Source organism: Microtus oregoni, unplaced genomic scaffold, assembly GCF_018167655.1.
Source record: "Microtus oregoni isolate MIOR12 unplaced genomic scaffold, Mior012 000000F_ref0000247, whole genome shotgun sequence".
NCBI lineage: Eukaryota > Metazoa > Chordata > Mammalia > Rodentia > Cricetidae > Microtus > Microtus oregoni.
Genome location: NW_024543059.1, coordinates 3,292,526 through 3,306,170, shown reverse-complemented (window position 1 = coordinate 3,306,170; position 13,645 = coordinate 3,292,526). Strand labels below are relative to the sequence as shown.

Here is a 13,645-nt window from a genome sequence, read left to right as displayed (position 1 = left end):
TTTGAAATTTTGAAGGCCCACACTTCCTCCTGAAAACAGCCTGAGCTGCTCCAGTTACTTCTGCTGGCTTCTGTTCCCACCTGTGGTCTGGAGACATTAGCAAGTGTTCTTAAAAGGGATTAAAGTATTTGTTCCGAATAGAGATCTATCGTACTGCAAAGTCCTCGGAAATGAAATGGCATTTGAAGAGAGAGCCCTCTGAAGTCAGCCCTGGCTTTCAGGAGATTATCCCGTGGAGTGTACCTCACCTTCGGAAGCCACCCTTGTGTCTGGAGACAATCAGGAAGGTTTTCTGTTCAGAAAACTCCCTCAAAGCACGAGTACACAGCGAGGCGATCATGTGGATCCCAGTGAGGGGACCCATCTACCCAAATCCTTGGGAGGGAAGTCACAGCTCACGCCACACGTCCTATGTCACTGAGTCTAGAGTAGTTAGAAGAATGTTGAACCAGGGTTCTCCACAGGAGCTCTGCATGCCGGAAAGCGAAGAAATCCACCAGGGCCGGGACTTTCTATGCATGTGCCCTTGCTCTCTGGTGGTGAAGCTCTGGGACACCACACAAGGTGATGGCTACAAGATCTTAGACTGCCTTGCAAACTGAGATGAATAAACTTTTAGACAACTAAAGAAACAGACGAACCAAGAACAAGCGAAGTTCTCCTCTAGACCAGAGACCTCCTGGCTGTTTTTGAGATGGGCTTTCCCCGTGTTTCATTTTTCTTTCATTTGGGTGGTCCCTATGTTTGCCATCCCATGGCTCCGTGTATTCACTCCTGCTTAAACGCCATTCTCCTTCATAGTCCCCTCTTATGTCCTCCTGCACAGAGCCCACGGCACCTCCAGGGATAAAGAGATGCTTGCAGGCCCTGTTAAATCACCTGCTCCCAATTTTCCACTTGGCTATGTGGCTTCCTGATGCATATGTCATCATGACAGTTACTGCATTGATACATGAACTAAGAACAGTCCCTCATCTACCACTATTGTGATGCAAACAGATAGATGATAGATAGATAGATAGATAGATAGCAAATAGATAGATAGTGAATAGGTAGGTAGTAAGTAGGTAGATAGATGATAGATAGATAGATAGATAGATAGATAGATAGATAGATAGATAATAGATAGCGATAGCAATGGTACCTCTCTGTCTTTTTTATGAAGTGAGGAAAAACCGGTCTTACAGTTCGTACAATCCTTTGGCTTCCAGATAAAGCCACTCCATTATTATAGTTCAGTCCCGTCTCAAGGACTTTTGAATCGCACATAAAATCAAGCTGAGGATGGGGTACAGCCTACCTGAGGCATTCATTGGTTGCTTTAGAACACGGTGTCTTCTGCCTGGCCTGTATGAGAACCCAGAAAAAAGATGTGTAGAGAAACCAGAAAAGGAAGCCTCTTTCACACCCCAACAAGGAGGGTAAAATAGGTACTCTAGGCTGGAACTGAAGAGATTAGTCCTGTTCTGGGTATCCAGACACATAGCACGTGTACACACTGGGTTTAGAAGTCAGAGCAGTGTTTGGCAGATACCCTCACAAGTAGGCAAGACCTTAGAGTGTCGTATAATTCAAACGACCCCTCCATTGGAAAAGCCAAGCATCCATTGTTCCGTCTCTTGATAAGACATTGCCAGATTTCCCTCGCCTTTGCCACTTTCCACAGTGACATCCATCGATCTACGCCTCACATCCTTCGTAAGATGCACAAAGTAGGGGTACATCTTACTTGGCATCCCCCACATTCTGCATTCGAGTCTGTGTAGACATGCGCGTTCCTGGATAATTTGCAAATGCCAGACAGATGAGCTAGCAATGTATTTCAGCCAAAGTCTCAACCTAGAACCCGGGTGTATATCAGAAACTAGGCAAAATTTACAGATCTCCAACCTCTCATTTCTCGGGAGTTTGTCTGCCCAAATAATTTGTCAGTATAGCTGCCTCCCCTTGAGGGAGGTCGGCCGTCACTCTGGGTAGCCCAAAGGGTTAGCTGTAGTTTCCCGTGACCGTTAATGAACCTGACAGGGCAGGACTGTGGCCACTCGTGCAGCTTCCCAGACTCGTTTCTTCCATCGTCCTTCTCCATACGTCTTCTGCTCCTACGATCACATTTCCAAATGCCTGGATCCCAGAATGAGTCGACTGCTCCTTTGGGCTCTTCATGGAGAATGCGCCTGCTCTCCGTCCTTCTATCCCATGTCATTTTGTCTTTGGTTTTTCGTTTTTGTTTTTCCCCCCCCTACCATGACAGTGGCCTGTCCCAAACATTGGGCACCACCCTGACTCCCCACCCTTCCCTGGTGTCTCCTTAACACTTGGCATGGTTACACGGCAGGCCGTATTGCACTTCCTTGGTCCTACCTTAAATGTCCTGTCTTTTATCTCCTAAGCTCACTATCTGGATAGGGTAGTTAAAGGTATGGTCTTCCTCTATTTTCCTGTTGTCTTTGTGTCTGTGTTTGTGTGTGAGCGTAAAAGTCACGTGCATATGAGAATGTATAGAACACAACATTGGCATGACAGTATCTACCTGCTGCCGCATCCCCAGCTTTGTCACAGCAGGAGGGTGGGTTTGGGGATGGAGAATGTCGTTCTTTGCCCCAGTCACATAGAGCTGTCTGTGACATTACCATTGTGTTGCGACCCTTCCATCACCCCTGCACCCCACCCCCAGACCTTCCACCCCGTCCACCCCATCTCATGTCACCCCACCCATTCCTTATGGCCTCTGGCCCATCAGAATCCAGACACTAGGGACCAGCCTGGGTGGCCTGGGAAAGGAAGAGGCTCAGGAGCAAGAGAAAACAATCTCGAGGCCTGCATCCTGTTACTGCTGTGTTCCTTCTCCCAGCAGCCACACGGAGCGCACTCACTGTGTGCTAGGTCCACGTGCCAGGCTCTGGGAATGAGAACTAGATGGCAGTCTGGGGAGAGGGTGGTCTGTTGCTCGCTGCCTGTTTTTCTTTACAGAGAAGGCCTGGCTTTGGTAAGTTTGTTCTACGAAAAGTAGCCCCTAATGGCAGCGTGATTTGTAATTGTCAAAACATTGATATGGCTTAGGTGATTCTAATTCTCCGCGAAGACATCAGAGCAGTAATAATAAGGCTCGGGTTGAAACTTTTAAAATAACCCAGCACTTCCTAAGGAGAAAACATGACGTCATAGCTTTTAATCCTTGGGTCTAAACACAATGCCTGTGTCCCTTGGTTAGGGACTTGTATTCTGTAATCAGCTGAATCCCAGCTCCCTTCCACACTCCACAACCAGAGTGGCCAGGGGGCAGGTGACTTCTCTGTCACATGGTCATCTATAAGATGAGCACGCTGGAAGGTCTGCCCCACGAGGGCAGCGTGAGGGTGGCATGAAGCAGTGATCACCAAGCACCAGGACCCGGGTAGGGATGCCACTCCGTAGACTCAAGTGGCTGGTGCCATCACTGTGTCCTTATTCTTTCTCTTGACTTGAAGGACTCAGCGAGATTAAAATCCAAAATTGTAATAGAAAGGGGCAAATTGGCTGTTTGTACGAAAGACTAACAACTTTAAAAAAAATCAGGAAAAGGTTTGGGGAACTATATTACTATTCTTATTGTTGCTATGACCGAATGCCTGAGAAGAAGCCACCTAAAGAGAAAGAGTTTATTTCAGCTGACAGTCTGAGGGGATATTGTCCATCATGGTGGAAAATGTGGCAGCAGGAACATAAGCCTGCCAGCCCCATTACCTCAGCAGTCAGGAAGTAGAGAGAAGACAGGAAGTACAGTCTACTCCCAAACCTCAAAGTCAACCCCCAGTGATCCACTTGCCTCCAATAAGGTTCCACCTCCAAAAGGTTCCGCCGCCTTCCCAAACAGCTGGGAAACATGTGTTCCAATATGAGTCTATGGGGGACAGTTCACATCCAAACAGGGACCAATAATGGACTTTTCAGCTGGGTCAGCCTTGCCCCTGCAGCAAATGTATTACTAGGACCCAACCGAACGGATAGGAAGCAAGGTTTGTTGACTTTAATACACTGACCTTTGCTGAGAACAAAATCAGACCAGCAGGAAATAGACATATCTCAGTGTTCTCCTGGGACAAGCGTTCATTGCAGTCACCATCAGAGTGTAGACTAAATTCATAATGGAATCATTACTCAGTGGACCACTCCCTACCGTGTGGAGTCCTTTGCGCCCATGAGTCTTGAGTCCTCTTAATTTTTTTTCAAAGGAAGCAGATTTAATGCTGCCCATTTGGGTGAAAACGGAAGCTGAAGTTGAGGGAGTTTTAAGTGATTCACCCAGGTTACACGTCTGGGAAGTCATGAAGCCAGAACTTTGGACTTTCTGGTCATATCCAGATTTCCAACATTTTATATTCTATCACCATAAGTCACCAAGAATGTCTCATAATTCCCAATATCTTACATCTCAATCACATATGCCAACTGTATCCTCCCTGGGAAGTAGCTTTCCTCAAGCCACTTGCTCTGATCTGTAGTTCAGAAAATTCCACCACTAGACCTTTATTGGGCTGAGGTCAGTGAACCAGAACTTCCTTTAAAAGACAAACGCTTCTTGGTAAAATCTGGGTACGTAGCAAACCCCGTAGGGCCAGTGTCCTAGTGCAATGGGCGCTGATTCTCAAACCCAGTTCGGAAGTCTGTACCGGCCTGCTTGAGATTTGTCAAAGCAGAGCGGTGGTGGGTATAGCTCAAAGAAAGCCAGTTCTGTTCTCCTCCCACCTGTGTTGGTAGAGCATACGTAAATAATAGTCTCTTGTCTGGTCTCATAAGCTGCCAGGAAATGTGGATTCCACACAGTGGCAATGGCCCTCTCTGCAGGGGGTCTATAGTCTCTCAGAGAAGACTCAGAAGCAAATAATCCCAACCAGTGTGATAAGGGCCCTGCTGGTGGCGGTTTGGAGACCTCACCAAAGGAGGCAGGGTGCTTGCAGATTGTGGAATTTGACATGGGCTTTAAGACAGCTGTGAAAAGTTTTTTTTAAAAGTGGGCAGAAGACATTCGTGATTTAGGGGCTCCCATTAGTCCTTTCTGTGGAAAAGGAGTTGGGGGAGAATATTAGGAGCAAGGAGATCAGTAACATTAATGCTGTCACTGAGGTGAGAAAAGATGTTGATCTTGTGCAGGGAAGTGGGCGCAGAGATGAAGGGGTGCAAAGGACAAAACGCAGTTGGAAGGGCATGCGCTGGGCGGGAAGCAACCCGCTTGCTACTCCGCAAGATTCTGAAAGGTTCCTGGCCACGCCTGATGCTGGCCAGCTGCAAAGGTGATATTGAGATGAAGTGGTCCCTTGTCATTTAAAGGGCATCGTTTCTTTTGAAAAACTGAGCCCTCCTCTAAATCTCCAGACTACATTATTTTGGCTCCAGCAAATGCCTGGTGTGAGCCCTTCCATAGGGGACTGTTAATGTCACTCAGGCTCTCTGAATTATTGATGAGTTTCAGGGTTTGTGGAATTAACGAGCTTCTCCCATGGGGAAGGATGGGCATATTGCTTTAAGAAAGTCAGCAAGTCACCCCGGAGGAGGCCTCCCCATGCTGGCTAATGGGGTGGAGGATGGGGGTGATGGGTGCCAGAAACAAGTGAACCTTCTTCACTCCCAAGTACCCTCAGGCTGTTCTGATGCCAACGTACTGCGCAGGTCCTCAGGGTGGAACTTGGGTCGTCTGAAGAAACTGAGAGTGGATAAAGTGGCCCCATATTAAGTGTTTCCCTCCCCTGGGTGCCTCTGAGTAGCACTAAGTGTGTAGAGTAGGCAACCAGAGGAATTCGCAGAAACCTAAGAGGGGTGCCCTGGACAAGACTATCACAGCACATATATGGGGAAAAGAGTTCCAAGTCCAAAACAGAAAATGCTCTGGAAACAAACATGGGGCTTTCTTCAGTGAGGTGCTACCATTCAGTGTGGCTAAGAGCCAAAGTGTTTGCTGAACTCAGTTGACAACAGACACTTCGTCGTCTTTGGTCGGTTTTCATAGTTGTTGGTATTGTTGTTGTCTGCGTCAGGGTGACCTGAAACTCTGTATAGCTGAAGATGACCCTGGGCTCCTGTGTCTCCTGCCTCCACCTCCCAGGAGCTGAGATTCCAGCTATGTGCCACTACACCCAGATTTTACACACACACAGACACACACACACACACACTCCACACAAACATACATTCCTGGGACCCAAACAAGGGCCTCATGCATGCTAGGCAAGCAATCTACCAACTGATCCCCACACCCAGCCCCTATAGCTTCTCTTTAGAGACCCCTTACGACCAGTCTCTCACAGAGTTCCCTATGAGAATGAGTGTTTAAGATCTTATGCCCCACAGATGTGAGTGGCACAAATTTGTTATCTCAGGGCTTTGAAGGCTGAGTTAGGAGGAGGATCACAAGTTCAAGGCCAGCCTGGGCCAAATAGTAAAACCATTTCAAAATAAATAAATAAATTTAAGTTTAAATCCTTCCAGGAAAATACAGGCAAAAGGTGTCTCCCTCCGTCCATCTATTAACACAAAGTCTGGCATCCAGTGGGTGATGTATAAAACATGTTGAGCTTATGAATCGAGTGATGAGATCTGATAGTCTGTCCTTCTTCATTGGTCAGTTTTGCTAGAGGTACCTAATGGATCATTCATGTTATACATCAGGAAACCGAGGCCAAGACAGGGGAGGTAGCTTTCTCAACCCTTACCAGTCAGGAGGAAAGAAGCAGAACCCATTTCTCTCTGATCTGTTGGTTCATTTGAGCAAGTGCGTGGTGAGTGCCTGCCGTGTGAAGGCGCCAGGGGAAGCCCTGAGGCCTTTATGGAGTCTGCATTCTAACAGAGGGAGTGAGACCACTGAACTGTTGAGAAATTAACCAATAACCAGAGTGACTGTCATCAGAAGGACAGCCCGCCTTGGAAGCTTGAGGTGATAAGAGGATGGACCGGGACTCATGGCACTGCCCGTGTTACACCAATGCCAATTGCATGGCGCGGTGACCCTACAGCTATGTCCCTAGCTGCATGGCGCTCCTTCACTTCAGAGAGGTTGGTATTTGTGAGACCTAAACAGTGGCACAGTTTGAGCAGCAGAGGGTTACTTTCCAGTGAGTGCAGTTCTTAGTAAAGTTACACACAGCTAAAATCCAATCCAGTATTAGTGGTCCTTACATGGTAAATGCCCCTTGTACAGTCAGCTCTCATGCTTACTGGGCTGAGTAACCGGCATAAGCCATGCCATTTAATCCGCTCAGTGCCTCTTTCACACCTACAGATGCAAACACTGAAGTTCAGAGTTAACGTCCAATGACCGTGCTAAGATCTGAGTTGATGCCGGGCGGTGGTGGCGCACGCCTTTAAACCCAGCACTCAGGAGGCAAGGACAGGCAGATCTCTGTGAGTTCGGGGCCAGCCTGGTCTACAGAGCAAGTTCTAGAACAGGATCCAAAGGTACACAGAGAAACCCTGCCAAAAGAGGGAAAAAAAGATCTGAGTTGAAGTTCGCCAAACTTCAGTGTACCCATAACTACAAAACATATTTTGTTTTTTTAATTAAAAACTTGAGACTAATGGTGTGAAATTGGAACTTCTCTGAAAATCTGGAAAATTATTTTTTAAAACGTGTGTGTGTGTTCTCATACACACACAGCCAGGTTTTGTGGATGAATGTGGGTGCAAGCTACAGCACGCTTGCAAAGGCCGGAGGATAGCCTGAGGTGTTGGTCCTCACCATCCGTCTTATTTGGAACAGAGTCTCTTGTTCATCACGGTATGCACCAAGCTAGCTGGCCCTTGAGAACCTGGGGATTCTCCTGTCTCAACCACCCAGCTCTAAGTAGATACAATGAGATTACCGTATCTGTCTCGGTGTGGATTCTAGGGATCCAAACTCAGGACCTCACATCTACACAGCAAGTGTTTTACACACTGAGCCATTTCTCTAGCCCCCAAAGTCTCCCCTTTGAGGAATAATCTGTGCAAAACACCTAGCCTAGGGGCCAGGCATGGCAGCCCCCGAGTACATGGCAGCTGTCACTGTCCTCGCTGTCCTGAGGCATCTACCAGAATACATAGTCCACAGACCAAGTCTACCTCCTCACAGATTTTTGTTAATCAAGTTTATTAGAACACGTTGTGCTCATGACTCACGGATAGCCTGTGCCTGCTTTGGGACTACAGTGCCATTACCAAGTGATTATAACAGATACCTTATTATGTTGAGCCCTCCTAATTCCCCTATGTTATAATTAAGAATATTGGGGTTCAAAAAAATTTAATAACTTGGCCGGGTCCCCTGGCCACAGAGTCATAGAGCTGGCCTTTGGTGTGGCTTCTAAGCTCATGCTCACAAAAGGTCCTTTCTGCATCTTATGAGATGCTGTATCACAGCAAAATAAAAGAGTATCCTAATATTTTTAAAGCTTTCACCTCCTTCCTCTAAGATTAACCCCAGGAGGAGTAGTTTAATTAAAAGCAGTCCCTGGGTAGATGGACGAAAACTTGAGACAAACTGAAAGACAGGAGAGGCTCTGCTGGCTGAGATCACTCTGGGTGACTGATCATGGTGGCTTAGTCAGAACACAGACCAGTCACCCGCATACCACCCACTGCTCCTGGCGCCCAGGTTTACAGCTTTTCTTCTTGGTCAGTTTTGAGGCTAGCCTCCCACACGCTCTACGTCCTCTACTAAGCCTTCTTGTGATCCCCACTGCATTCCCCACATGCAACCAGTGTTTCTTCCTTGCGTGGAAAGGACGTGGTTGCATTGACTGGTTGGTGTCTGCATCGACCATCTCAAGAGGAAGTGAACTTCCGGTTTTTGTTGGAATCAGAGTCAACTATCCAAAGCCCTTGAGCCATAATGGTATTTAATCTTTGCATGCTAGTTTTAATATGCATTTTTACGTCCTTGAAACACTAGTCTCAGGTTCTGATCTATCAGCTGCTCCTTGAGTGTTTATATGTGCCAGGTTTGTTGTCCTTTAAAAACAATGAGTCATGGAGCCCAGCGGACAGAGTGCTCACTCAGCGTTCGTGAAACCTGGGCTTTAATTGCCACCGCCGCATGCATGAGCAGACGTGGTGGTGCACACCTGTAATCCCAGCACTTGGGAGGCAGAATTGGTATGGTCACAAGTTCAGCGCCATCTGCAACTGCATAGCAAGTGTGAAGTCAGTGTGGGCTATGTGGGACCCTGTCTCAAAAAGAAAGAAGGAAGGGAGGAAGGAAAGGAGGGAGGGAGGAAGGGAGGAAAAAAAGAGAAAGAAAGAGAAAAAAAATGAAAACAACAACCAATAGTGGTAATAGGTTCATTTTCCATGGTTTTGTGGTTTTGTGGCAGAATGTTCAGTTTACAGCCAAATGGGCAGGTACTTGATGCTCATCACAGTAAACTAGTATAACTCATTCCTTCCCTGGAGGCTGGAGCAAAGGAGAGGAAGTAGAGATGTCATGAACAGCATAGTTTGAGTTGATAGTCACTCAGAGAAGAGAGCTGGCCATCATGAAAATAAGGACTCAAGAGAAAGAATAGAAATGAAAAGAATTCGGATGAAAGAATAGGAGCTAAAGTGAGCCATGAAACCTAATGTTTTCTTAAACATGAGTCTCTTCCTTTTTGAAATGTGTGTGTGTCTCTCTCACACCACAAAAGCCTGTGGGACTCAACTCATATATAACATGACGCAGGTGCGGAGGTCAGAGAACAATCTTTAGGAATCAGTTTTCTCTTTCTACACTAGGTTCCTAGACTCAAACTCAGGTCATCGGTCTTGCACGTCAATAGCTTTTACCTTCTGAGCCACAAACCAGGCTTGAAAGGGCAGTAATCAAAATCCTGTAAGCCTACTTGACTGTTACTAAAAGTCCCCACCTCATCATGGGGTCAGAGCAGAAGAAATGGGCTCCAAGCAGTGTCCTGTTCTTTTTATTAGGTCACCCACGTCTTCTCAGATGGCCATAGCTATTCCTAGTTCCCGCTGTATAGTTCAGGTCTCCGTCTAGGCACTTTGGTAGGATGCCTTCTTCTCAAGAATACAACTAGGTAGTTTTCATCTCTGTGCCTGTAGCTAGCCCAAATAAGATGCTTAACAAGAGACAGGTGTGTAAATACACAGCTGAGCAGCTAGCACTGCTTGGCTCTTCCTTTGTACTTGAGACCAGCAGGAGTTCGTCTATGTCGTGACAGTCTCCTGGGCTCCCCTGGTATAAAGCCCTTTCCAAAGCATAGCATAAACACAATGGTAATAGAAAGACCCAAGCCCTCATTCTCAAAGCAAATACTGTTGTCTAGGAGAAAAGGAGAGCCAATATGAAAAGCCTAAGGCCCACTGAAGTTGACCTAGTTACAAGAACTAGGGGGGAAAAGCATATCTCTAGGCCAAGTGTTACAGAACACCTTCAATCCCAGCACCCAGGAGGCAGAGGCAGGGGAATCTCTGTGAGTTAAAGGCCAAGAGACAAGACAACCAAGCCCAGGATTGAGGATGGGTGGAAGACCTCCCTAGTCAGGCTCTGGCAGGCTTGATTAACTGACTGCAGCTCCAAATCCTGATCACTTGTGTAATGGGGGGAGGTGGAGATGCTGAGGGTTCCAGACCCCTCCGTAAGAGTCCTTACTTCTCCGAGTCTCTGCTGTCTTCTCTGTAAAGTGGAGAGTCATTGTGGTACCTGCCTCCGCGGCTGCTGAGACGGACGGACGTGAAAGCATCGTATAGGCAGCTGGTACAGCATATGAGTGCAGAGTGCAGGGGTAACAGTTGCGATGGGGCCCCAGCCCTTGACTCCCTGCTTTGTCTTACAGAGGGCTGTCCTGGCTTGTGCAATGGAAATGGCAGATGTACCCTGGACCTGAATGGGTGGCACTGTGTGTGCCAGCTGGGCTGGAGAGGAGCCGGATGTGACACGTCCATGGAAACCGCCTGTGGGGACAGCAAAGACAACGATGGAGGTAGGGATCTGGCGTCCGTAAACCCCAGCCTGTTCCAGAGGTAGGAGACAGAGAGACAAGAGGGGACACTGCTGGGTTAGCAGGGAACCAGCATCCTAATACACAGTGAGGGACTTCGGGACACAGAAGACTGTGCGGGTGGCCTGAGGAATGGATTCTATTGTTAGCATAGTTTGACTCATTTTAATGAGTGACTATAAATGAAATTAGTTGGCATCTATTGGCCAATGGAAAGAAGGCAAGGAGAAGCATCCTCGGTTATCCCTGTGGTGGAATCGTTACCTGGTCTGGGTTTGCAGAAGCAGCCCTCTTTTGTATCCCGGAAACTGTGAAGGATGTTCCTCCAGGGAAGGAGGTTCACTCATCTGGATTAAGGTGTCGCCTCTGATTCTGAAGGTAACCCTCTCAGGAACATCAAGGCACACTTTCCCTTCACACTCTCTCATCCATATAGGTTTGTAATAACGTCTGCCTTTGCTTTTTTTCCCAAGTGTTGGACAGCCAAAACCCAAAGGAAGAGGGGTTAGCCTTATAGAATATTAACTCAGGGTGAAAACCCATTTTAATTAAAACTTGCATCTTAACCCCACCCGGGTACTAGGTGTCTCTGAACCTTACTCTCCCCAAATATAAAATGAGGCTGTTAACAGAGGCTACTCGTTTGTTTCCAGCTGCTCAGACCCAAAATAATTACACAAAACTGTATTAATTAAAACATTGCTTGGCCAACCACTTAAGCATGTTGCTAGCTAGCTTTTATATCTTGTTAACCAATCCATTTCTATTATTTTATATTTTACCATGAGGCTCGTGGTTTACAAGTAAAGTTTCGGGGCACATCTGTCTTCTCTGGTGGCTACATGGCATGTCACTGACTCCGCCTTCTTTCTCCCAGCATTCAATTTGAGTTTCCCACCTAGCTCTGCTCTGCCCTATCACAGGCCAAAGCAGCTTCTTTACTCATTAACTAATAAAAGCAACACATAGACAGAAGGACTTCCCACACCATGAGGCAGTTTGCCCATCAAGGTTATTCAAGTCTTTATATTAGCCATAAAATTAGCTTCCATTTCTCTATGGTGTAAACTTGCATAATATTCTCCATAATATACTCCACATTCCCACGTGGTAGAACCTGCTTCTACCAGGGAGTTACTGGAAAAATAAAGAAGACAGACACAAAAACAACAAAAAAAAATTTCTCTTTCTAATGCTGGCAGCTGACACACTTAGGCAGCTCTCTTTGATTTAAACTGAGAGACTTCCCTGTGTTCTGCACAATGTTAGAAACTGGAGAACTAGAAACTTGGCGTCTTCCCTTCTGGAAATTTCCTGTCTACAGCGTTCTACAATCTCAAACTCCATGAGGATCAAAAGGCCAAGTGTGTAATATTGTGGTCATTCTAATTCAACTGGTAGGTTGGCTCTGGAATCCTAGAAATGTTGTTTTAGAGCCTTGATGTTTGTCTGGACTGTCTTTCCCTTGCCCACATCCAGACAGCAGTCATTCAGATAACCTCAGATGACAGCTATGAGAAGAATTAAAAGCAAGGTGCCCATAGGGTTTGGGCCTTGATGGCTTTTGAGCAGAGATGTGTGCCTGCCTAGAATCCCATCATGTTGCTATGTCCCTTAATCTAGCTGAAACATGGGGAGATCATCATTATTCAGTTGCCCAAGCATGTAGCATCTCTTTTGGAGGACCGTGTCTTACAGGAGGCGTGGAGATGCGAAAGTCCTGTCCATCCTCCAGGAACTCAGAGGAAGGAGGAAGCACCAAGGTTGAGTGTTCATGGATTGTTCTAAGTGAAATTGCAGGGTTATGTATTAGTTGTGGGACTGGGAAAACATTTATCAGGAAGGTGATATCAGAGCAGGAAGGAGTTTTATGTGGGGGGAGGGGTGTTTTGTTCTCAAGAGATCACATAGAGAAAGGCAGGGCAAAGTGAGGAAGGGTAACGAGCCTCCTTGTCTTCAAGTAAGAGAAAGAGCATTCTGACTCTGTCTGTGGGAAAGAGATCAGCTTCTGTTGTCTGTACGATGCCCTCAGTATCCTGCTGCATCTTGCCTGTGTGGCTGCAAGGCCAGTGATAAACAATAACATTCATGGAAAATTAGGAAAAAGGAGAGAAGCCATACTGGGAAATCATTCCCTCTCCCAGAGTCCAGGATCTTGGCCCAAGCTTTCACACAGCTGTGGAACAGCTGGACAGCTAAGGAACTAAGGGTCTTTGCGATGTTCAGAAAACATATAGTCCCCCTACACACATACACACACACACACACACACACACACACACACACACACATATACAAGAACACCAGAGTAGACACCCTGGTTGCCATGCTTCAGAGACAGCCAACACTGAAATTCCCAGTTTTCCCAGAGGACCTGTGCCCACAGTAGCCCCGAACCCCATGTTATAGGAAACAATCCAGACCCTAGGGAAATGGAGCCTTCTCCAGTTGCTCCGAGCAATGAGCCAGCACAAAGCAAAAAGAACAACCAGAAAATCCCCAGTTGCGGGAGAGCATACCTCATATGTTGTTTGAAGCATATTATAGAGCAGAATGAGTTTGTACATCCTCCGCGGCACACAGAAGCTGCACTGTGAGGGCCTTCATTTGCTCCATGAATGTTCGCTGAGCATCTGCACTCCCAGGGCTTCAGAAGTAAAACCGAGAGTCTCTGCCCTTGCAATGTGTCAGATTCAGAG

The 13,645-nt window shown here is 46.8% G+C and overlaps 1 protein-coding gene across 8 annotated transcripts in view; it reads left to right on the top strand.

The window, feature by feature from the left end:
• LOC121459150 (teneurin-4) overlaps positions 1-13,645 on the top strand; it is a 667,715-nt gene that overhangs the window by 570,532 nt on the left and 83,538 nt on the right. For 6 of the 8 annotated variants that reach the window (XM_041669124.1, XM_041669214.1, XM_041668705.1 and 3 more), the window contains 2 exons: positions 2,391-2,417; positions 10,782-10,928. In XM_041669124.1, the coding sequence (XP_041525058.1) occupies positions 2,391-2,417; positions 10,782-10,928 (174 nt within the window). The remainder of the gene's footprint in view (positions 1-2,390; positions 2,418-10,781; positions 10,929-13,645) is intronic. The other 2 variants (XM_041669301.1, XM_041668853.1) reach the window with 1 other exon arrangement.